General features: G+C 40.9%; 2 protein-coding genes across 4 annotated transcripts; one reads left to right on the plus strand and one right to left on the minus strand.

The window, feature by feature from the left end:
• Nucleotides 1-6,921: 6,921 nt before the first annotated feature.
• On the minus strand, nucleotides 6,922-9,079 carry LOC121333353. Its single transcript, XM_041399619.1, has 2 exons — nucleotides 8,178-9,079; nucleotides 6,922-7,753 (listed from the first exon to the last, which is right to left on the minus strand). The coding sequence occupies exon 1, from the start codon at nucleotides 9,077-9,079 to the stop codon at nucleotides 8,279-8,281; it is 801 nt and encodes a 266-aa protein (XP_041255553.1). The 3' UTR covers nucleotides 6,922-7,753; nucleotides 8,178-8,278.
• Nucleotides 9,080-9,202: 123 nt separating this feature from the next.
• NFIL3 (nuclear factor, interleukin 3 regulated) lies at nucleotides 9,203-23,865 on the plus strand. Of its 3 annotated transcripts, none has more exons than XM_041399616.1 (2): nucleotides 9,203-9,356; nucleotides 19,874-23,865. In XM_041399616.1, exon 2 carries the CDS (start codon nucleotides 20,067-20,069, stop codon nucleotides 21,438-21,440), a length of 1,374 nt encoding a protein of 457 aa, XP_041255550.1. In that variant the 5' UTR covers nucleotides 9,203-9,356; nucleotides 19,874-20,066; the 3' UTR covers nucleotides 21,441-23,865. The 3 variants fall into 3 exon arrangements, with proteins under 3 accessions (XP_041255550.1, XP_041255552.1, XP_041255551.1); XM_041399618.1 differs by lacking the exon at nucleotides 9,203-9,356 and adding an exon at nucleotides 10,539-10,675; XM_041399617.1 differs by lacking the exon at nucleotides 9,203-9,356 and adding an exon at nucleotides 11,009-11,144.
• The last annotated feature ends 642 nt before the right edge of the window (nucleotides 23,866-24,507 follow it).

The raw sequence follows: 24,507 nt of genomic DNA on the forward strand, positions 1-24,507 counted from the left end.
GGTAAGTGTTGTGGCTTCTAGAAACATACTCATTTTAAAAGAGAAAAGGCTTATGTTTGAGAAGACTATTAGTACCAAGGAAATAACATTTTATTTCTCAAATATGTTTGGAACCAAACACAAGTAGAATCATTGTCCTTAGAACTTGTAGATTATGCAGGCAAATTCTATGCTTATTTTCACAAATTGCATGGACAGCACTTGAGACTTGGCCTAGATAAAGGAATAATCTCTTACTCTTTCCATGTTTGCTCGCTGTTAAATATTTTCAGGAAGTCTCGCTTTGCTGATCCCTTATTTTCCTCAGACTGTTTTCTGGGGACATTTGAGAGAATATTTAGTTTATGGATCTTTTTGTACTCATCACCACTAGCAGTGGAAGTCTGGTTCCTTTGACTTAATTCTGGACCATGGCTCTCTCGCTGCTCAGTAAGAAGTTCACAGATAATATTTCACACTTCAGCTCATACCAATGTGGCTACAACTGCTTTTGCCCCTGGACAAACATCAACACTTCCCAGCTCTGTCATTCTCCCCTTTTGGTTTCTCCTCCGTTTGAACATGAGGAAAGGCACCTCAGAAGCTAACTTAACAAATCTCAAGAAAATTTTCCTCCAGGATGTGTCATCGCTAGCAGACATAAGGAACAGATTCTGCCAAGTTCTGAGGAGAGGTTGGGTGGATTGCAAGGGTGTGTGCCATGTGCAGGCAACAATAATGGGATAGCAGGGAAAAAACCTCCCTCCCTTCAGTTTTTTGCCTCATTCCTTCTTGGTGTGCCACAGCTCAGCTTTTAGAGCTAATTCAAAGGACTCTTCTAGTTGCTCTAACATAAAAATATTTCACTAACAATACTAGGTAAGCCCAGCTTGCCACTAACACTACAGACATTTTGAACCATTACTCAATTTAGTGTACTATTTCCAGCCTTTGTCCTGTGCTGAAGACAGCTCAATGTAAAAGCAGATTACAGTCAAGCTTAACGTTTTCTTGTGTGTTTTCTTTTTACATATTACTCTTGTTAGCAGCAGGTCTGAAGTCATAAATGATTTTTTTTTTTTTCTGTAGAGAAGATACTTTTAACTTTGAAGTTACATAGGTATATGCAACACTAAATCAGGATTTCCTTTTCTCGAGTTCGAGTTTAATTTTGTAATAAATTTTATTCATGTCTATCTGTTCTAATATAAGAAATTTGTATTGAATATTCTTGATGTGCTGGTGTTTATGCATGAAGAATGAGAGTATGATTGTCAAAATAGATTAACACACTGTATTTCCGTTTCCTATATAAAGGCATACATAGGCATTGAGACATAATGTACCCCTGAAATAGCTTTGTTTAAAGACTTCTGAGCCTGAATGGCTTCACTGGACCACATATTCTCCAACTGTGCTCTCTTACTACATTTAACTATTTTTTGCATTTGACATTTGTTTCTTTCATGAAACACAATGAAGAAAACTGTGTATACATTATTATTAAGTCTCTATCATACTTATTTTTAGAGAACTACTTTTTAGCCCCCTAGTAAGTAGGTTTTTCCATGTAGTGCTCTATGAAGGAATAAGGGCATGTTCGGACAAATGTTTGAGGGTTGGACCTAGATGATCCTTAAAGTCCCTTCCAAACTCAAACCATTTGTGTTGTGTTTGTGTGGCCAGGTTTTGGGGCTTCAGGGATGGTTTCTGTGAGAAGCTGCCAGAAGCTTCCCCTGTGTCAGACTGAGCCAGTGCCAGCCAGCTCCAGGACAGATCACCTGCTGGTCAGGGCCAAGCCAGTCAGGAGTGATGGTAAGGCCTCTGTGATAACATTTAAGATGTAAAAAACCCCTTAATGGGCAGATTGTAATTGGTGCCAAAGAATATATGTGAGGAACAGCTCTGCAGACACCAAGGTCAGTGGAAAATGAGGGCAGTGAGTGTTCCAGGTGCTGGAGCTGAGATTCCCCTGCAGCCCCTGGTGCAGACCACGGTGAAGCAGCTGTGCTCCTGCAGCCCATGGAGGTCCATGGGGATGCTGAGATCCACCCACAGCCCATGGAGGAGCCCCAGGCTGGCGTAGGTGGATGCCTGAGAGGAGGCTGTGAGCCCTTGGGAGGCCTGTGCTGGAACAGGCTCCTGACAGGCACCTGCAGACCCATGGAGAGAGCAGCCCCTGCTGGAGCAGGTCTCCTGGCAGGACTTGTGACCTTGTGGGGGACCCATGCTGGAGCAGGCTGTGCCTGAAGGACTGCACCCTGTGGAAGAGCAATCCATGTTGGAGCACTTTGTGGAGAACTGTTGCTCGTGGGATGGACTCACACAGGAGTAGTTGATGGAGGACTAACTCCTGTAGGAGACATCCCACACAAGAGCAGGAGGCAGAATCTTCTCCCTGAACAGCAGCAGGAGCGTCATGTGATGTACTGACTGTAACTCCCGTTTCCCACCTCTCTGTCCTCTCTCTCACTGGGAGGGAGGAGGTAGAGCTGGGAATGAGGAGGAGTGGAGGGAAGGTGTCTTTAAGATATATTTTACTTATCATTATCCTGCTCTGACTTTGTTAGCAGTAAATTCAATTATTATCCCCAATGTGAGTTTTGAGTTTTGTCCATGATGGTGAGAGATCTCACCCAATCCTTATCTAACCCCATGAATCCTTTGCTACACTTTCTTTCCCATGCCCAGTTGCAGAGGAGAGTGATAGAGGCAGAGGGGGCTTCAAGGGGTGCCTGGCATCCATCCAGGGTTACCTGCAATACCAATGTATGAATCCATGGTTCAAAATCCATGATGACTGACTGTTTATCAGCACAGGCATATTTATTAACACAGGACTTCAGGTTAGGGTCCATCCAGCTCAACACATAAACTGTCCTGTAAGTAATAAACACAGATACCTTTCTCCCGTGGTGAGTGTCTTGATGGCTATGCCACAAAAGGCAAGCTCACTTTTGCTCTTTGTGTCTTTTCCTGCATATTAGGTCACTTTCTAACCCCCGTTCTGGATGCCAGATTTACAACTCTGCAGCTCAAAAGATAGGAAGTCACTGGTGCAAAAGAGGTTTATACCAGCAGTGGTTGGTAGATGTTTCTCCAAATGTCTGTCAGACAAAACCCTGCTCTGGACTTGAGTTGTAGCAGTTCCAGTTTCCCACATCTCTAGGTCCCAGCTTCCCACATCTCTAGGTCCCGTTGGACTCATTGGCAAGAAATATACTTTCCTTCTGCATTCGTACAAGGAAAAACTTTCGTCACCTGAGCATGTTGAGGATGAAAAGGAATTACAGCAATGTAATGTCTCACCCTCCTACGTTACCAAGCAGCAAAGCAGAGAATTTCAGGAACAAAACTTTGAATTAAGCTATTCTGCCAGCCTTTAAATGGTAAAGACCATGCAACAACAGCTGTTGAACAGCCAAGAGCATGCTTCTCAGCGATCTCTGCTAAGGGTGTATTGCAGACTCAATACAGTTCTTGAGAGAAAGGGTCTAAGACTAAGAATTGTACTCCATTCTCTCAATAAGGCTATAATTAACCTGTTCAGTGCCTGCACAGCTTTAGTGTACAATAACCATAAAACAGTAGCAGAATCATGCCCTGCAAAGAACAAAGGCTTCTTCTTGTCCTTCTGATAATCATAGCTATGTGACAAACTTTTTATAGCTCTTCTTGTCTTTAAGTTTACTATTCAAGTTTTTATTCAGTAGAATACATTTCCAACTATTTTGCAAAGTGTAGCAGCTTCACCAAATGATTCACTGATAATTACTGTGAAAGGAGAGCCAACTGCTCAGTATGTTAATATGCATTTTACTATTCTTAGTTGTTATGGTGGCTGTAAAAACCCATCATGAGATGTTTGATCTCAGTGTTCTATCTCAAAGCACAACATCATAGAAAAATATTTGTCCCCAGTGTCTATCTGCCTGCAGTGGTCAAGCACACTGATTTCCAAACATCTTGGTGAACCAAGTGAGGTATATTTCTTAAAGATTTACTGCTGTAATTGAAGTCAGGATTAATCACAAATGTAAATCATCAAAGTCAGTGGGATGACTAATGTGAACAAAGATTAAATGGCAAGACCAAGTAGCAACTGTGTTTAAGAAATGACTGCCAAAACCCCCCATCCCACTGCTTTCTTTACACATTTCTCACCTTGGAGTATGACAAATGAAGCAGAAAAGTAGATGACTAGAAAAGTAGCAGTGAATAGTCTTAGGTCATATTGAAAAGATTCTGACTAAGAATTTTTACTTTCCCTTGTCTTGGCTCTGCTGAGACCAGGCAGAGAATTTGGTGACTTTTATAATCATTTTTGAGTAATCATATTTAGATGACTAACTGAATGAGGTTTGTGATAATTCTGTCATTTGGGAAACTTTTACGTAAGACACTTTTATTTTGTTTTGGAGGTCAGATTGCTCACATCCACATGGAAGAAAACTGTTTAAAGAGAAAGTGTGAAAAGGTGTTGGAGGGTGTTTGTTTGTTTCTGTCATAAAATTTCATCTGCTGAGGCTTGAGACAAGATCATGCCAGCAGTTGCTTCTGTTGCTGCAGACCAGGAGAGCCTCTGCACATGAAGGATCTTTGGTCCCTTCTAGTAGAACTGATCTTACTTCTCAAGAAATCCCCCCTTCCCAGCAAAATCCTCCAAATTATTGGCTTGTCTCATTTATTCTGAGTGATTCAAAAGTCAAGAGCGAGGCAGCTCTGAGTAAGTATACATGTGAAACCCCACTGGTCCTTGGCAATTTCTGAGCAAGGTGCCACAAAGTAGAACTTAGCGTGGAGAGCTTCTTTCACTATACTGAAACAGCTCCCAATGGCAATGACTTGTCACTTGTCTCCTCCTGTGCTGCTGGCCATGAGAAACTGCTGACCTTCCTACCTGTGTGTCATCGCCACCTTCCTTTCAAATTAATGTGGGTGTGAGGTGTGCCTTGCCATCTCAGTCACTCAGAGTGCCTGCTGGTTTACCTTCTCTGGTGTTTTTATGTGGTGTGCTCCAGATTTCCTACTTATCATGTCTGCTACTCAGTCATGGGAAGAGGGAAGCTAGGACTCATCACTTTCTTTTTTTAAAATTTTTCTCTTCAGTGATATTCCTAGCATTTCCTACTTTCTATATGCATACTATACACTTCATAAAATGCGACATTTTCACATTCTTGAGGGCTTTACAGTGATTTTTTTTTTACAGTCCAATATTGAAAACAAATGGCGTTACATGTTTCTACTTTCCACAACATTGGCAGCATTATCTAGAGAGCCTCAGTAAGGGCAGTGCTATACACATAAGTAGTATATGTGTTAATTAATGAAAAGAACATTTGAAAATACTTCTTTTTGTGTTTAAAATATTTAGGTGAAATCAGATACTTCCATCAGTCCTGGAGATATTTCTGTTCCTGACATTGGCTCTCAATCTAAGTGGGTAACATGCTCTATGGGCAGAACTAGCATTTGTAACATTAGATACAGGATATTTTTGTTTGCTCTTAGACTCATCTAAAATACTTGAACCCCATAACCTTCTTAGTTTGTCATATGAATACCCATGAAGCCTTAAGTAGGCTGTTGCAGTGCAAAAGTATCATGTAAATTTTCTTTATTAGTCCATGCTCTTATTGTGAAATTTTTGGTGTTTCTTCACACTTAACAGTTCCAGTAAACATTGCCTCACTTATGTCTGCCTAAGTTACAATGTGAACATCTATTTCTCTCGGGTTTGCTTTTAGCAAGAGTACATTACAGCACAAATATTTTTCCAGAACAGTTTCCACAAATGTTCCCAGATGCATGGAAATATTTTGATTAATACTTGCAACTGTAGTCAATTGACTTGCCTTTTTCTTTAGTGCATTTTTATTTGTCTTGATCTTTATAAAATCACAATCTCATCTATTTTATAGAATTTTCACTACTGCTCTTCTTGAGAAGGAAGCCCTGGAGGAGTCAGTTAGTTTTAAACATTTTTGAGCACTGATCACATTAAATATATAAAAAGATTGGTGAATACAGTTTTCTGTAATTGTATTGCTATGTAGTAAACCTCCTACAGATATAAAGAAAGCAATGCAAGAGAACCAAGGATAACAGCAGAAGTCACCATCTCTTTAGTTAATTTCAGAGAGCATGTGTGTCTGTATACACATGTAAATAAATCACTAAACTGTGTTTAGTAGACCATAATCTTAAGAAACATTTTATTCTTATTTTGCTCCATATTTATTTCAATTACTACATTGTACTGTACGTGGACTATAATAAAAGTGAGGAACGAAAGCCTTTTTTCTTTGGACACATTGGAACTTTTATTTTCATCTGATTCTAAATTACAAGTTGGGTCATATTCAAAGCTGATATTATGGAAAGCCCAAGAGGCATGGACACAACTGAATGCAAAGGTGTTAACCAATGTTTGAGATGACAGGCATTACTTCTGTTATATTTTTGTTAGTTGCTTCTCAAATGCCTTTCTAGACTTGCATGTAGTGCTATGACTCAGTGTAGCCTTAGAAATTCTCATTAAGCCAAAATCAGAGGTAGTGTTAAGAGAGTTCAAGTCATGTAGCAATAAATACCAATGAATCTAAAGGAGTTGAAATTAATATTGTGCTGTCCAAAAACAAGTATAAATCATACGATGCTAGAGTCAGCTGAGAATTTAGCTGAAGATCTTCATGCCCTACTTCATCCCTCCCATAGGAAAACCAGCAGAGGAGAATCACAGAAAGATTCTCTTTTTTACAGTTTTCCCAAAAGCCTTAGACTTCTTTTGTGCAGAATACACATAGCTATGTCTTTCATCCATACTATTTTTTTCTGTAACCCAGGAGAGGTGGAAAAATGGTGAATATGTTCCTTCAACATTCAGCAAGCATTCAGCCCTGCAACCCACCTTATCCCTGAATCTGTCAAGTGCCCACTGTAAGATTTGGAGAGTAAGAGCAGATTTTGCTGTAAAAGGTTTCAACTTTCCTGACCTTCACCAACAGAAGTAAAGTAAAATATAGAAAACATCTTTGCTACTAATCTGGGAGAAAGATCAGGTCTGTTTTTATGGCTGATTATAATTAGTGACAAACATATAAGCAAATAGGTGACCAAACTCCATCTGGAATATTATTTCCAAGACTGTTCACCCACATAGAAAGGATATTATTTGCCTTGGAGACTTCTTTCTAGAATTCTAGAATTTCAAGGACCTGAGTCATGAAGGCAAATTTCAACTACTGTTTTTTTTTTTTCTCTTCTAGATAAGAGAATTGAAGTTGTTAAAAGTGTATACCCAGGATTCATAAGAAACCATAAGAAATCATTTATTGTGAAAACAATATGTACCATTTAATTTTTAAAACTGCCTGAAGTTTCACGATTTACTTTGGCTTTTGACAGTCCTGAGAACTCAGTGCACTGGATTGGTACAATATGTGTGGGACATAATGTGTGCCACACAAGATTCCTCACACAGGTTCTTCAGTGTGCCTAAGACCTTAAGTAAGCCACCAATATTTATGAGCAAGCAGGTCTTCAAGCTTATTGCTGGATCTCATGTCTGACATTTCCAGTAGATGCCAACTGTCTCTGCATGGCTGTTATCCACTGGCAAGTGGAAGCATGGGAAAAAAAAAACAAAAACCTGATTGTGCAGCCTCCAGGTGGAGGCAGTGGTTGATCTCTCGGACTCGAGCTGCTTTTGAATCCCCATTTCTGTCACAGTGGGTTCCATAGTCCGTTACCTTTAACAAGGCTGCATATGCTAGATATTAGAAATAGGGAAGGAAGAAGGGTAAACCAATGTGAGTAAAGGTTATTAGACCTTTCATATTAAATAATGCAGGGACATAGGTAGAAATGGATTCAAGGCACATAGATTTTATTGTGGGCATATTATGGGTACATGTGATAAAACACTGAGGGCTGAGATAAACAAAAAATACTCTGAATTTGCTTCTATTAGGTTTGCTTTACTTCAGAGGGCTACCTCTGTTGACATATAAATACAGGATGACAGAGTAATGTAGGATAATGTTGGTGAGGACTATACTATTTCGATAAGTGTTTAACAGAATGAAATCAGGAATCATTTACGTTCTGGCACTAGGATTTAATAAATAAAATTTTCTGTTGTCTCCATAAATTTTACTTTTGAAAGAAAAAAAGAAACAGATGTAGATACAAACCTTCTGTGAGGATAAGAGTAAGATACGTATCTCACACCTAATCAAACGTGTGCATTCAAGCCCATTCTGGGATGACAACTGGATTTCTTGCTGGCCATGTGTCACTTTCTAAAACGGAGGCTGAGCAGGGGACAAACCAGCGCCAGGCTCTCCACGGCACCTCGGCTCCCTGGGAGGCAAGGCTCGGCCCGCGGGGACGGGGGCTCTCGGCGGGGATCGCCGCGGCAGGGCCAGCGCGACCGAGCTTCTGCCAAGTGCGTCCCCGCTTCTGCGCAGCACTTCAGCGCTGCCAGCTCACAGGCGAGGGCGGAGATGAGGCAACGCCACCGAAATCCTTCAGCCTTGACGGCCACGAAGGCCGGCGGACAAACCTCGGCGCCCGCGGAGCCCAGGGCCAGCGGCGCCCCGGCAAGGCCGCCAGCGGGCTCCTTTCCCCTTGCCATTCCTCTCCTCCTCGTCCTTTTACGATTATCACCACTGCTTTCCGCGAGTGACAGCGGCCGCAGCGCGATCCGCCGGCGGACCGCCCGTGTGCGTGGCGAGGCGGCGGGTACGCGCCTCGGGAGCGCGGCTCCCGCGTCCTTGTTCGATGGCGTGGAGACGGCGGGTGTGAGGGCTCGGTTTCCGCACGCCGCGCAGACACACCCCCGTAACGCCGCGCACTCCGGCACCGCGGCGGGAGCCGAGGCGGCGGCGCGGGGCGAGGAGGCGGCGCTCGGGCCCNCAGCGGGCGGAGGCTGCGCTGGGCGAGCGCCCCCCAGCGCGCTGCCGCCGCGCCGGTTACGTAAGCGCGGGCACCCCCCGCGCCGCCCCCTGCCCCCGCCGGCGGTTATGCAATCGCAGCACACAGACCTACTGTACCGCGCGCCGCCCCGCCCCGCCCCGCCCCCAAGCGCTCCCATTGGCCGGCTACCGGCGGCGCCCGGCGCCGATTGGCTGAGCGCGGCCGCCAGTCACGGCGCGGCGCGGCCGGCATGCGGGCTATGAGCCCCGCGCCGCGCAGCCCTGACCTACTAACACACATCCCCCCGCGCCGCCGCCGCGCGCTCCCGCCCGCCGCTCCGCCGCCGCCCGCACGGCGCGGCACCGCACCGCGCCCGCTCCTCTCCGCCGCCCGCCCGACTAGCCCTAGGACCGGCGCGGGGCGAGGAATGTTCGGCGCTCCGCGGCGCGCTGCAGGTAGGAAGGAAGGCGCGCGTACAAAGTTAGGGTGCCCGCCCGGTGCTTTGCTCTAGCTTCGGGCGGGGGTCGGCGGTTGCTTATGGGGAGCCCAGCCAACTGCGGCCGCCGCCGGGCGGGGAAGGGTTCGTCGGCGGCCCCGCTCTGCGCGGCGGCGGACGGCTCGGCGGAGGGGTGGTGGCGCGGGAGGCAGCCCGGGAGATGCCGGCCGACGGCTCTCGCTGTCGGGGCGTGCTCGTTCCTGGCGTGCCGCGCTGCCCCCCGCGTGTCCTCGCAGCGAGCCCTGGGCAGCGCCGCCGGAGCGGCTCTCCGCGTTGCATAATGTGCCGGCGGAGAGCGGAGCTGCCGCGGCGAACGCCGTGCGGGGCGGAGGGCTGGGTCCCGGGCAGCGCCAGCTGTGCCTCGTCCACAAAACCAGCGGGAGCTGCTGCCTGAGCCCGCCGGCCAGACCCAGTCCTCTCTCGGGCGGCGTAGGGGCATGTTGCCCGCGGGCAGTCGGGATCAATGGCAGCGGCCCGGGACCGGGGCTGCGCTTGTCTCAGCCAGCCCTTTCCGTCACTTTTTGTCGCTGTTTTTTAGGCGCTGCGGGACCGATCGCATAATAGTTCCTGGAAATGTTGCATTATGTAACCACAAAATATGCTGGCAGCGGGCTGGGAAGAGGGAGCTAATTATGCGATTTTATAATCTCCCTACAAAGAAACTAGGACAATCTCGCCCCGAAAAAAGGGCCCCCAAACCCGTAACTGTAACAGGTTTTGTGAAAGTGTGTTTATTAAGGGAAGTAGACAACTGAGTGAGTGGGGAGGCGAGGCGCGCTCGCCGGCTGCGTGCCGGGTGCCTTAAAACGAGATTTGTGTTGGGTCTATATTTAGCCCCTTCGCGTTTTAGCAATTGTGGCTTCATGTGCTATTTCTGGTCTTTTCTCCAGAGCCATGCGTGTGTAAGACGTTCGAGGCATTTGCTCGGATTTTTAACTCTACGCCTTCGGAGGCGTTTTAGATCAGACTGTATTTATTTTTTAGGGAAGGCGTTTCGCCTAGACGCCGTGGCATCTCTCCGGTACGGGCTTTCAGTGGAAAAAATAATGAAAAATAATTTTTAAAAAAACAACCAAACAAAACAACAGACCAAAACAAACCAAACGGGAAAGGCTTGATTTAAGCAAGGAAGGCGTTTACGGGAGATCTCAGCTGCGCTGGAGGGGCGAGGAAGAGCCGTCCCGGCCGTGCCTTGACGGCCGCGGCGGGCTGGGGCCAGGTGCCGCCGGCCCCCGTGGGGCAGCGGAGCCGGGCTCCGGGGGCGGCCGCCGGTAGTAGGTCAGTGTGACAGAACCGATGGGCGGTGGAGCGGAGCGGGTGCGCGGAGCCCGACGAGTCCTCCGCGTCCACCTTCTCCCTGAGTCTCTCGGGGGTCGCCGCTGCCTCCCTCCCCCGGCGGCCGACGGGGCGCGGCGGCGGCGGGCGAGCGAGGGCTGGGGGCGCTGGCGCTCCCCCTCAGCCCTTTGTTCTGGGCTGGGGCGGCGGCGGCGGCGGGGGGGCGGCGGGCTGATAGCGCGGGGCCGAGCGGGCCGGGGCCATGCGCCGCCGGTCACGTAGGGGGCTGCGGGGCCCAGCCGGGCAGCCTTTGTGGTGGGCGCGGTGCGGGCCGAGCGGCGCTGAGGCGGCGGGCGCTCTCCGCAGCTCGGGCCGCACCGCGCCCCGCGGAGCGTCCCCACCCCGCTGCCCATCACCCCCCTAGTCCCACCGTCGCCTGCAGGCAGGGATCGCCAGACAAAGGCCCTCGCAGGTAGGCACGAGCTGAGCGTTTTCTTTCGTCTTCTATGTAACGAACGACAACAACATCGTAAAGGGGGGGGGGGGGAAATGGAGGGGGGGGGGGGGGGAAATCATCATTGCCCAGTTCTGTAATTTAATTTTTTTCCCAAGTCAGTTCGACGTCGCAGTGGCTGTATGTTTTGGGGCCAGCTTGTGCTGTGTCCTCGATAGAAGCATAGCTTGAAAGTTGCTGACGAAAACTTGCCTTTTATTTGATTTTTTTTTTTTATTTTTAATAACTAAAACGGTTCTCCAATACGTGGAACCAACATCATTGTGCTTCTGACCAAAAATCTCCCGAGTACCCCAGCCACAGGCTTTATGTTCGTTGTACCTGCTATAGGAAGTAGGTATAAGAAGCAACAAAGTATTTTAAAAATGTAATATTCTTGCGTAAACTTTTCTGCTACTTGATTGTTGGGGCCAAGTACAGCCTTGACAGTGAGGCTCTTTTGGAGTTATTGTTGTGTTAAAAACAGCCCTTTTTTTTTTTTTTTTTTTTTTTGTTGTCCTTGTAACTTGAATGATTGCACTTAGTTTCGTTATGTTTGCTCCAGTGTGTATGTAACCTACTTTGAGTTATCTTTGCCCTCCTCAGTAATTAATTAAATCTAGAGCCTCGTTTGAAATATTGCTATGTGCATTGCTTTTATGGTTCTTATTCAATCAAAATGTTGACTTTGATAGGAAACTCGAATGAATAAGGATTTGGTGTTTTGGCCCAAAAACCTGATTTAAACCAACTACTTCAAGGACTACTGAATAAGGATCATTAATAACATTGGCACTAACGGTTATGTTACAAAAGTTCTCACATTGTAGCTGTCTTTGTTAAAATGCTAATAAGCCTTAGCATGTTCTGCCTCCACTTTCATTTACTTTATATTTTTAACTCGTGCTCCAAAGGACTCTTAACTAGCTTTCAAAATATCCAGCTTCCTGAATTTGCATCCAAAGGCTCAAGCCTCTGCTGTTCTGGTGGGAGTTGTTTTGCATTTTGAGGTTTGAGGAGGGGATTTTTTTTGTTTGTTTGTTTTTGTTTTTAAGAAACTGATGTGCAGGTGTCAAGAAGCTAAGAATCTTCCCATGGGCAGTATGAACTTACATGACCTCCAAAGAGCTTATCTCATGTTAAGAAGGAACAGTATTTGCCTTGCTTTGGATGAATTTTATAGAACATACAGACATTCTATCTATTGCAATAGAGTCAAAAGAGAGTGAGAAATGTCTCAGCACCATGCTGCTTTTTTCCAATCCTTTATCTTGAAATAAAACTCTTAAATAAAATAAACCTTTAACTCATTTTAAATTGACTTATTTTAACAAATAGTTATGCAAACTAGGCTTATGCAATAGTTTTTTTCCAGACAGCAATCTTGCTGCTGTTATAACATCACTGTGATGCAATAATATGAACAATAAAATCCTCTGTTTGAGTCTTATTACACACTGTTAAGCAATGTATCTGACTCATCAGCTTAATTGACTCTTCTAGGTGACCTTGCCATGATCATTACAGCCAGTTATGAGATATAAATGTGCTTAGGCTATGTAATAGAAAAAAAAATGCAAATAGATGCCCAATTCCTGCAGTCCAATCTAAAAGAAAATGACAATTGATTTCCGTGTTAGTATTTTGAAGTGTTAAAGCATTACCTTACAGTATTTGAAAATATTTTTTTAGTAGCTACAAGATAATGTAACTGTCTAATACTCATGATAAGCATGTCTGTCAAAAACAAGATTGTGTAAACAAGGGAATACTTGGTCTTGACTAAAAATGTGGTAGAAGCAATGTTATTTAAAAATTGTATTATAAGATAGGTCTGAAATAAATGTAAAGCCACCTTAGATACCTTGTGTTTTTTCCTAATTCACTTGTTGAATTGGTACATGTCCAAAATAGCATACTATGAGATAGAATATATATATTGAATATATGTCACAAAATTCAATTAGGAAAAATACCTATTTAAGACATGGCTTTTTTCCCTTTCTTGAGTTGCTCCACCTTGGTGTAATTTTCAGTCTGGCCTGCAGTATTTGAATAATTAACCAGTTTTTGCTACAGAGGTGTCTGCACAACAGCTGACAATATAGATGCCAGTGCTGCAAGACTTCTCTTTGTAAGTGGAATGCAACCCAGCAAAGAAAATAATGCTCAGCATGGGAGAAGTGGTCTGGTCCATCTCACAGAATTGGAGCTCTAAATATTGCTATTTCTCTGCTCTGTCTGCTGTGAGTGGTAGATAACAACAATTTACAGCTAGCATTTATTTTATATATTTACTTCAGTTGTTATATAACAAGATGCATGTTTAGAGCATCAGTTGGGATTAATTGACATTATTCTGCTGCCTTTAAATAGAGCCATATAAATTTAGGTCAGCCGAAGGTCTGGTCCATGGTTGGCATTTTAAGAACACAGTTCAATAATAGAAAGCTATTTGTTGTCAGAATAATTAATATTTGATTTTGTGGGCTTTTTTTTTAATGGTTTGTAGCTAAAGGAAACCTGAGATTGTATTTCCAGAACATGGTTGCTATTAAGTTATAGCTTTTCACAGTCTAGGTCTTCCTGCTGTCAAGTAACTATTGAAATGAGAAACATACTGTCATAGTACTGTAACTTCAGTAGCAGTTGTTTCTACTGAGGCTTTATTAAAATACTGGAAAGTGATATGGTGTTATTAAATTGTGTATTTACATATGTATACTACATATATTATATATATGTAATTAAATATTTACCCAAGATATATTTATTTCCTCCTCAGTTTTAAATTTTCACCTGGTGCTATCAGTAATATTCTTAGATCTTGTTTTTGACCATTTGAACCAGAGCAATAAATGGCTTGTTTTGGGAAACATGAACAGATCTGGGAGAATCATACTGTCTTCAAAAGGAAATTAAAGAAAATATGGGACAAATTGGCACTTATTAAGCTTCACTGACTTTTTTTCTGAACAACAGTTACCCTTAACATATGTTTTGTGCTCTCCAAATAGAAATCTTATTTCTGTAATTAACCTTTGGTAAGCAGGCCATACTTTAATGAGTTAATTTGTACTTCTTAAGATAAACTGTAACTTAAGTAATTTTTCTAACGAAGAAAGCCTTTCATAAAAATTATGTATGACATCAGCTTTCTGGGTACAATGTGGAGTCGAGTAATATGAATTTGCAATAGTATTTCAAGTTCCATGATCATATTACTTATTTTTTCCTTAAATTTGATTGAACAGTGTCATAATAAATGATTTCTGATGTGCCCGATGGAATATATTTTGTGGACATGTTCTATTTTTTCCCTTCAATAATACGATCAACATTTTAGCAAAAGTGGGTCATCTTGTACAAAGTTATCATCATCAGTGTTCCACTGACCTAATTACACATTGGTCCTGAAACAGTAAGCACTTAGGATGTCCATGAAGTTGTAGGAAAAGGAAACTGCATACAGGAGCGATACTTCTGCATTGCTTCATGCTGTTGAAACAAATTCATGGTCCTTATGCACATTACTACGTAACAGCAAAAATTGGAGGCAATATTTGTATTGTGAATGATTTTCCCCTTTGTGACTGCAGATAACGTGAACATCATAGCATAAAATGCAGTCACCTAGGTATTCCCAAAAAGTTTTACCTTCATTTGTTCTACATTGTCTAGACCCTCTGGCCCACAAATCTGTCCCAGAGATATCACTATTTCAGCGTATCCAGCATGAAAGCTTTTCTTCAACGGGAACATGAACTCACAAACTGTTACAGGTAAAGGGCAAGAAGAAGTATGTTGAAGGATTTCAGTGGAGATCAGAAATACCCTGGATTTCTGAATTATGATAGATAGGGATATTTCTAGATGCAGAGTTTCATGGCATATTTTTCGTCTGTGGTAAGCAGTAGAGGTAGAGTATCTCCAAAATTTTTCAGCAGTGTTTAGGAAGGCTGTGCATGCACCATCTGAGCTTAAACTCAGCTTTCTGTCCCATGTGTGATGAGAATGATATTTTTTCCGTACCTCATAAAAGTATTGAAATAGATAGCATCTGGTTTTGGAATACTTTGAAGATAAAGTGCAAAATATATCTTTCAGTTTTACAAAATTTGGATTGCAAACTGGTAACTTTTGAATCTATGAACAATTTCTATAGCAGCTTATCTGTTATGTAGCCAGATTTTCAAAATTGATAAACTGGGGCAGAATGCTGGCAGTTATATAATTAAGGATACTTATGCAAAACATGGAAAACATCAACTAAAAATAAGCAGAGACATTAAGACGAGTGCAATTGTTTTTCTAGAGTGTGCCATATAGTGGTGGTGACGGTAGAGGCATGTTTTTTTCCTAGAACAAAAGAAGCTATATGTAACTGTTATAATCTTCCATTTTTAAGGACTGATATGTATTCCTTTTGTAGACACAATGATACAAAACTGAATTGTGCTTGAGCATCCAATGCTAGATAGGATTTCATTTAGTGTGGTAGAATCACTATCAAAATGCTAGAGATGTAGAATTAAACAGTCATTTTATCCTAGGATATGTTTGAAAAAATGTGCTTGGAAATAGCATGAATTATTTTGCTAAATATAAATGAAAGCATGCAGTTACTCTGTGGAAAAGCTTAGGTACATGAGGAGGCTCCCATACGTTCTCTAAAGCGGAAATTATTTATGTAGTTAAATTACACAGAAGAGATCAAGCTTGTGGCCTTGTTGTCCAAACTTTGAGACCTTTCAGTTATTACAGTGTGAATACATAAATCCCCAGTATCAGATCTTGAATGTGCCATGTTGTCACTTCAGTATTTTTTGAGGTCCCATGGATAAATTAATTTTTGTGATTTCTGCATGCATAATTTTTTGCTTCAATAGTATGAGTCCTATACAACAGTCTCATTAATACTTGGATCTGGGATTGTATTCTGCTTCTGCTGAAGTCAATGGCAAAATTGCTGGGGGAGCAAAACTGGCTTTGTAATTAAGTTAATAGGGTCGAGTGTTATTACATTGTAGAATTGGCACTCAATGCCATTAACATCAACCAACCAAATGTTGATTTTATAACACTTTATGAGGGAGTGATAAAGCAATTGAAAAATTAATCATACGGGAAAATACTGGAATTTGAAATGTAGTCAGAGGAATCATTACAGTTCATTAATTTATGTTTAAATACTCATGTTTTCCAATGGAATTATAAAATGCAAGTGAAGTGAAGTGAAATGTCTGGTTCCATTGAAGGCATGTTGCCATTATCAGGTGGAATTTAATTCGTTTACAGACTCAGCATTGGGCTGATCCACATGAAGAAGTATGAAACTTCTAAACAAGTGTTTAGAAGTATGAAACTAAACAAGGGTTTTGACTCCTCTGTGTTAAGCCACAGTCCCAGTTACCATGATAAAAGTGCTCAAGAAATACAGACAGAGTTAAAGATCTTTTGTTGTTTTGTTCATTCAGGAGAGTAATGGCATTAGGTGTAACTGCATTAATAGCAAACTCGAATGACTGTGTCAGTGGGTTACATGTCTGTCTTGACAGCTTTACTGATGGACTCCGGCAGAGAGCAAAGTTGAATATTGCATGCAAAAACACAGTCATTTTGGTACATGCTTAATATTTGCATGCTACTTACATTCTGTCTGTTTGTGCCAGGAACAATGTGTACAGGAAGGAGACTGGCTAAAACAGGAGTTAACAGTGCTACAGTGAGCCGATTGGGCCATTCCAGTGTATAATCTGCAGATGTCCCATGGAACAAGGGACATGAACTCTGCAGCTGGTTGGGCTAAGTTCAGCTCAGTGCCAGTCTTAACCTTGCAGGAGGATATTTGCAGTTGTGTTTTTATCTATCAATATGATCATATTGATGAACTATGTCATTAGTCTACATTCATTTAGGAAAAAAACAACCCACAGTCCAGAAACTTTTTTGCTAATTATTATTACTCTTATTAGTATTTTTCCTAGACCACAGTGTTGGACAAACACTGAAGCAGAACAGCTTTGAGCTGGAGACCATACTGATAGACAAGGTGCAAATACTTATCCAGATACAATCTTGTTCAAGACTAAACGTTGCTTTTATATCACATGGAAATAAAAGATGGGAATATTATGGGGGGCAAAAAAGTATTTATCTGTGTAGGTATGGTTTTGTTCTTCTAAAATATCCAATGATTCTATAAGTACTTCCTTCTTATGCTACCTAAGCTATATGGCACATATATATATATATGCGCCATATAGCCTAGAACATCTACATTTATATATATACACTTGTGTGTATATATATATACACACTCTATATATATATATATATATATATATATATATATATATATGTGGTAATAATAATGATGAGATATGCATATTAGTGTGTGTTTTCTGGGCGAACAAATATTTTGATTTGAGTGTAGCTCTCCAGTATTGTTAAATTCAGTAAGAGCTGTGAACTGATAAGGACATGAAATTTCACAAAATTTGTTTTGAGCACTTTTTGCTCAGGTGAGAGTTGGCTGAGATACATACTAAGAGACAAGTAATGATTTCATAGGTGTGGAGTACATTATACAATTTCCTGCTGCGTGCCATGAAATATGTGTGCTACTGGTACAGGGAATACAGTGATTGTAGTGGATCAAGACAATTATGGATCAGTAACTGTACTCCCAGTTCTACAGGATAATGAAATGAAATCCCAGTATTCTGTTAGTGTAAAATGATGCTACAGAGACTGAATATTCTACAAATGTGACAAAAAGTCAAGTGGCCTTGGCTTCTCTTTTTTGTTGTTGTTGTTTTAAAGTTTCAGCAATGATTTTTTTAAATGTTGAGTTACACTAGGTTTAAAATTATATACATATTAATTAAAAAATTGATTCCCTGAATCAGTGAAACAGACAAAATATCTATACACCTACTTCAGCAAATCAAACTGTAATGAAAATTTGGAGAAACAGATGTTACTTTGCGGTAGGGTTCATTGTTATTTTTAAACCTGATCCAGCTCCTTCCATCTTGACAGAAAGCTCCCTTTTGAGTCCACTTGAAATTTTGGATCAGGTCTAACTATGTAACTGTTTGTGTATTTGAGGTATATTTCTTCTTTTCAAACATGACAATTTGTGGTGCTGCTTTTGCACTAAAACATTAGATGCTGTCTTTGGTGTCTAACTCTATTTTTCATTAGGGCTGTATTATCAAAGACAAATAGTTACATGTCAGTAATTTAGCATGGATTTTAGTAAATTCTACTTAGTTGTTCTATTAAATGTGTTAATTTTTTCATGACGGAAGAATTGGCATGGTTTGATGGAACAGAACCCAGCTTGAAACCTTAGTCTTTATGACCCCGCTTAATTGTTACATTGTCGCTCATTCCACTTGGCCTTCTGGAAAAGACAAGAGAAACTGGCCGAATACAATTCATTAATTCTTTTATAACTTTCTTGACTGATAATGTTAAAATTAGTTTCATTAGCCATTGTAAAAACATTCCCATTAAATAGAGACATTAATCTGAAGTGGCTGATTATTTAATTTTGTTTGTTTTCTGGTCATACAGGCAAGAATGATTGCAGACTTGAGAGTCAGTTCTATAAAAGCACTTGGCATACTACATTCTTTTCACCAGGAATGTGATTGACTGTAAAAAATCATATACTGAGAATTTTTGTCTAAGATCAAGACCAAGTGATCTTAATATTTTTGCATTAAAACGCACTAAATAAAACAAAGGCCAATATAAACTCTTAAGTTCATATTTCATGAGTAAAATGTCTGAAGCTAAAGGTTAAGCTAATTTTTATTTGTTAATGGTAAGACTTATGGGTATAAACTTTTACTTCAATGCAAATACTGTTTCCTGGAGGAGCACATGCCTCAATGACATTAAACTTTGATGTAATACAACATTTGTCAAATGAAAATTTTGAATTAAATTTTATTTCTCTAATGTATCTTTCAATACTGATTTTAATGTTTCCTTTCTATGACACTAGAAAATCACATAATTTTCTGTCATATTTTTTAGTTAGGTACTTGCCCAAATTGTGTGTGAACTTGCTAGTTTGAATTAATATGATGGATAAAAAAACTTGCATGTAGATATATATGTATATTTTTTTTTTCAGGATTCAAAAGCAGCAATTAAATGCTTAATAGATAAGTGTTGGATCATGGATAATGGTGGTATTTTAAGACAATAGAAAGCACTCCTTCTCTAAATCAGGTTATGTTATTTTTAATCCTTGAAGGACCCAAATATATTGTATTTCTAAGTCGTACACCACAGCTGTTTTCAGAAGAGATGCTTTAATGTGGAACAGGACACTTTGCAATGCTGCTCATCAATGTGCTTCATGGCCTGCAGTTTGAAATGTTGGAAGGTTTTAGTTTGGCCAGTGATGTCAAGGAAGGCTCTATGATAGCATTACTGTGGTGTCAAAACTCTCAAAATGTTTTTTAATTGATTCATCCTTGAATCACATAATATTTGTTTTGGAAGCAAATCTTCTACCTCTAGGTGTCATGAAATTTAGAATATCAATAGTTTCAGTGTTAAGCTGTCTTCATATCACAGCAGGTTTAATGAACCAAATTCTTCTCTGAAATATTTATCAATGGCTACTTTTATGTGTTTTGATCCAGCAATTCCTAAAGAGTAATAAAATTCTCTATTTATTTCAGGTTTTTAAGAAGATTCCCATTGAATCTGCTAAGAAAATTGGTTCTAGACAGACATTTCTGTCTGAGATTATGAAAGAAAAGGAAGAATGTGTGTGGATTTAAAATTGCTGTATATATCAAGGTGTGGAGTGAGAAGTACTGGGGAGATAACTTGCTCTGTGGCTGATTGTAGATCTTCTACAAATTGTTTCTGATGCAGCTGAGAAAAATGCAGACCCTTAAAAAGGAGCACGGACCTGTTGACACAAGTAGCAATGTGGACAAAATCATGGTACTTAAGTCAACCTTAGCAGAAGTATCTGAAGAATTGTCTACAAATGAAGATATACTACTTACTGAAGCAAGTAGTGGAAAGAGCAAATCTTCAGCTTGCCGGAGAAAGCGAGAATTCATTCCAGATGAAAAGAAAGATGCTATGTATTGGGAGAAACGGCGGAAAAATAATGAAGCTGCCAAAAGATCTCGTGAAAAGCGACGACTGAATGACCTTGTCTTAGAGAACAAACTAATTGCACTGGGAGAAGAGAATGCCACTTTGAAGGCAGAGCTGCTTTCACTGAAGTTAAAGTTTGGTTTAATTAGTTCTGCGGCCTATGCTCAAGAGATACAGAAACTCAGTAGCTCAACAACTGTGTATTTTCAAGATTATCAGAGTTCCAAATCAAATATTAACTCATTTGTAGATGAACATGAACCATCTATAGTTGGTAGCAGTTGTATTTCTGTCATTAAACATTCTCCTCAAAGCTCAATGTCTGATGTATCTGAAACATCAACTGTAGAGCATACCCAACCAAGTCGTATACAAAGCAACTGCAGAAGTCCTGAAAATAAGTTCCAGATTATAAAGCAGGAGCCCATGGAATTAGAGAGAGAGCCAAGAGATGACAGAGGTTCATATAAAGCGTCCATATATCCAAACTACATGGGAGCTACCTTTAATGTGTACTCACATTCTCCTCCTCTCTTGCAAGTTAATAGGTCCTCCAGTAATTCCCCGAGAACGTCAGAAACTGATGATGGTGTAGTTGGAAAGTCATCTGATGGAGAAGATGAACAGCAGGTTCCTAAGGGTCCAATTCATTCCCCAGTTGAACATAAAAATGTTCACGCAACAGTTAAAGTTCCAGAAGTGAATTCTTCAGCTTTGCCTCACAAGCTTCGAATCAAAGCCAAAGCCATGCAAGTTAAAGTGGAAGCAGTGGATAATGACTATGATGCAACGCAGAAGTTGTCGTCACCCATTGACATGTCCTCAAAAAGGCATTTTGAGCTTGAAAAACACGGTGCACAAAACTTGGTGCATTCTTCTCACACTCCTTTCTCGGTTCAAGTGACTAATATCCAAGACTGGTCACTTAAACCAGAACTCTGGCATCAGAAGGAACTCAACGTTAAAATTCAGAGTGGTTGCAAAACTGGAGTTGTTGAAATAAAAGACAATATCTACAATGTCTCTGAGTCAGAGAATCTCTATTTGAAGCAGGGCATAGCAAACTTATCTGCAGAGGTTGCTTCACTTAAAAGACTTATAACTACACAAATCTCTGCATCAGACTCTGGTTAATTTACTACTGAAAAAAGGCTTATTGTTTCAAAAGATGTCATTTGCAGTAGATCAATATGTTTTGTATGATGCTGAATTTTCACTGGACTTGTGATGTCATTTCACTGTAATGTTCACATAATGTCTGATTGGTGTCTTTTTGTGCACAAATTATTATGAAGACTAGGTTGTGCTATGATCACTATGCCTTGAGTATAGTCAAGTAGCCTGTACAAGGGCTGTATATAGTGGACTTCAATTTCTTTTTGTTCTACTACAAAGCGTGCAAGTTACCAGTTATAATAAAATATTGGTGACAAACATAGAACATCTACTCCAGTTCAGTTGATTTTATGAACTTGTAAATAAGTTGTTAATTAAAAACTGGGTTTTTTCTTACACTGTGCTCAACTTCACTTACATTTTTGGCTTTTGCAGCCTGACAGCCAAATTACAATTTACAACATGTGTGATCCTTCTGGCCACCTTTTTCCTTAACATGTTTTTTAGAAGAGAAGTAAAGTGAATATTTATAAATGAAACAGTACCAATTTATAGCCTTAGCCTTCTTTAACTTATTTCTTAGTAGAAGTTAACCAAAAGCCCTGCAAATTCTAACCCAGTAACTAATATCAACAACCTTTTTTTTTTTCTCCTTCAGTCTCAAATGAGACAGTAATGAGTTTCCTGAATGTTTTAGTGTGACAAACAATTTTTCAATATTATAACTTGGTGTTTTAGGTGAAATTAGTTAAGTCAGATTTGTGCATCTGCAAAGTTTCCAGAGCCTTGCAGTGACACAATTGGACGGCACCATCTCTGCCAAGGGGTGGCTTGCATCTGCAAGGGGTGCAGGCATGGAAAGTCAACCCCTCTTGCATACCAGCATTCTGTCTGTGGCAGACCATGGGCCACCTGTACATGAAGTATAAGGCTACTGGATTTGTAAACTCTGAGCTCAGCTAGGTAAATACTTACACAAAGGCTAGGCAATAGCAGTTGCAGAATTAAAGATCATCTGCTATTTTAGTTCCCAGAATGGGACATAATGCAATTATGCATGAAGTAAGTCTTGCCAGCAATTTGTCCCTGGTTTCAATGGCTTAATTAACTGAACTGGAATATCTTGGCTTGCTAAAGGGCATTTTGCAAGAATTTCTCAGATGTAAAATAGAGACTGTGTGAAGAACTGCACAATCTAGACACTGCTAGCCCCTTACAACTTGTGCAGATGATGAGTTCTTCACTTGACGACTGGACAGGGCTGCAGTGCTCTTTGTCTTTTAGAAGATCCATTGAACCATGGAGTCTAGAATTGTATCACATATCCTTGGTTCGGCTTACCAAAATCTTTCATTTTAAAACTAAAATTAATCCATAAACAGAGCATAACTTGGCAGAGGTTCTTTTCATGATACTTCCCCCTTCTTTTAACGTACTAATAAATCAGACTAACAAATAAGCTTTTTCTGAAAAGGCTTTTTATTAATTGCCATACTGTATAATGAATTGAACCTTTCCATAGGCTTAAAATACTAATTAACAAAACAATATGTAGGTATTGTTTTTTTTAAATTAATACTTGACTTGAGTGAGAGGAAGTTTGTCAATTTTTTGGGGATATGAAGAGGAGTCTGAGTCACTCCTGATAGCTCTGAAGCTTGGTCCAGCAGTCAAGGCAATGGCAGAACTCCCTGATGTCAGTGAGGACAGGATTTGATTCTGTGCCTTTTCAGGAACTGATGATTCAGTTGTGTTCTGGGAGGACCTTCGCACAGAAATCACTGGTACTTTCTGAGCTTTTTTGAGCCTTCTAACTGCTGTGCTGTATTTGTGGCATTCAGAGTTGATAAACTGCTATTCTTTTTTCATGCCTTAATAATACAATAGACCCCATAGCTGGGCTCTGTATGTATTTGGTAATTAACATAGATGACATTTCAATGTTACTGAAAATAAGCTCAGGATTATTGCATGAAATGTAAAAATTTGCATTGAATGATGGGGATATGAGACATGAGGCAGTTATGGCTACTGTCTCCTTGCTTGCTAAGTATCTTCTGTAAGCAACAATAAAATTCTTTAAATATTTTGCATATTATTTATCACATGTAATGTGTTCAAGGAGAGGACTTAAAACTCTCAGTGTTGCCATCAGTGTAAGCCTAGATCTATTGGGTTTTTTTCCATTTCTTGTTAGAATTGTTTGTCATAATGGAAGAATGTTGTCCTCTTTCTAGCTCATTATATATTTTGTGTATCTGTTTTGTGCAATTAATACTTAACAGTAATGATGTAGTTAATTTGTTGAAGGATGTCATTGCAAGAAAGTTATAGCATGGAGCTTAGGAGCACAATCAGATGTTATTTATACTCCCTTTATACCTTAGTGTTATGCTTCATTTGAAGAAAGAAATAAATAATTTGTCTTTTGTTCAAAACCAGATCTAACCTACCACATGCTTTTCTATTATGTTCATCATCATAGTCCAATACAGGGGCATTAATTTTGGTTGATGACCGATCTTCCCGAGCTGAAGTTGTTGTTTCTCCATCTAATACTTGGAATATCTTTCCCATACCTATTAAAGGTACAAACTGCAAGAGTGTGGGTGGTACATGCAAAGCCCCATTATTGGCTACAGCTGTTGACTCTGAACTGCTCAATTGCAGTAACTGTTGTGTAGATGCCCTCCTCATGCAGAGCCCTCACCCTCCTTGCCCATCTTTAGCCTGCTTCCCCTCGGGATGTGAAATGGGAAAGATGGAGTGTCACCCTGTGGGGGTGGGGAGGGAAAGAATGCAGTGGGACTGCCCTGCTCCAGCCTTCAGCTGGGACACAGTTATGTAGGACCAGACAGCTGTGCTCTTCCAACCTGCCTTCCTTGCACTGCAGGAAACGTGATCAGTCGCCATGGAAAAAGTATCCCTGGCTGGTCATCTAGTCTCAATGGAACATCAGAAGGTTGTTTTTGAGCACAAAATGGGCTTTATCTAAGTGTGAATAAACTGGCATAACATACTCTGACTTACAAAAATTGTTGTAAACTCAGCAATTGACAAAACAACATGAAACATCGCAAAAGGG

This window comes from Onychostruthus taczanowskii, unplaced genomic scaffold (assembly GCF_017590055.1).
Source record: "Onychostruthus taczanowskii isolate IOZ18803 unplaced genomic scaffold, ASM1759005v1 scaffold167, whole genome shotgun sequence".
NCBI lineage: Eukaryota > Metazoa > Chordata > Aves > Passeriformes > Passeridae > Onychostruthus > Onychostruthus taczanowskii.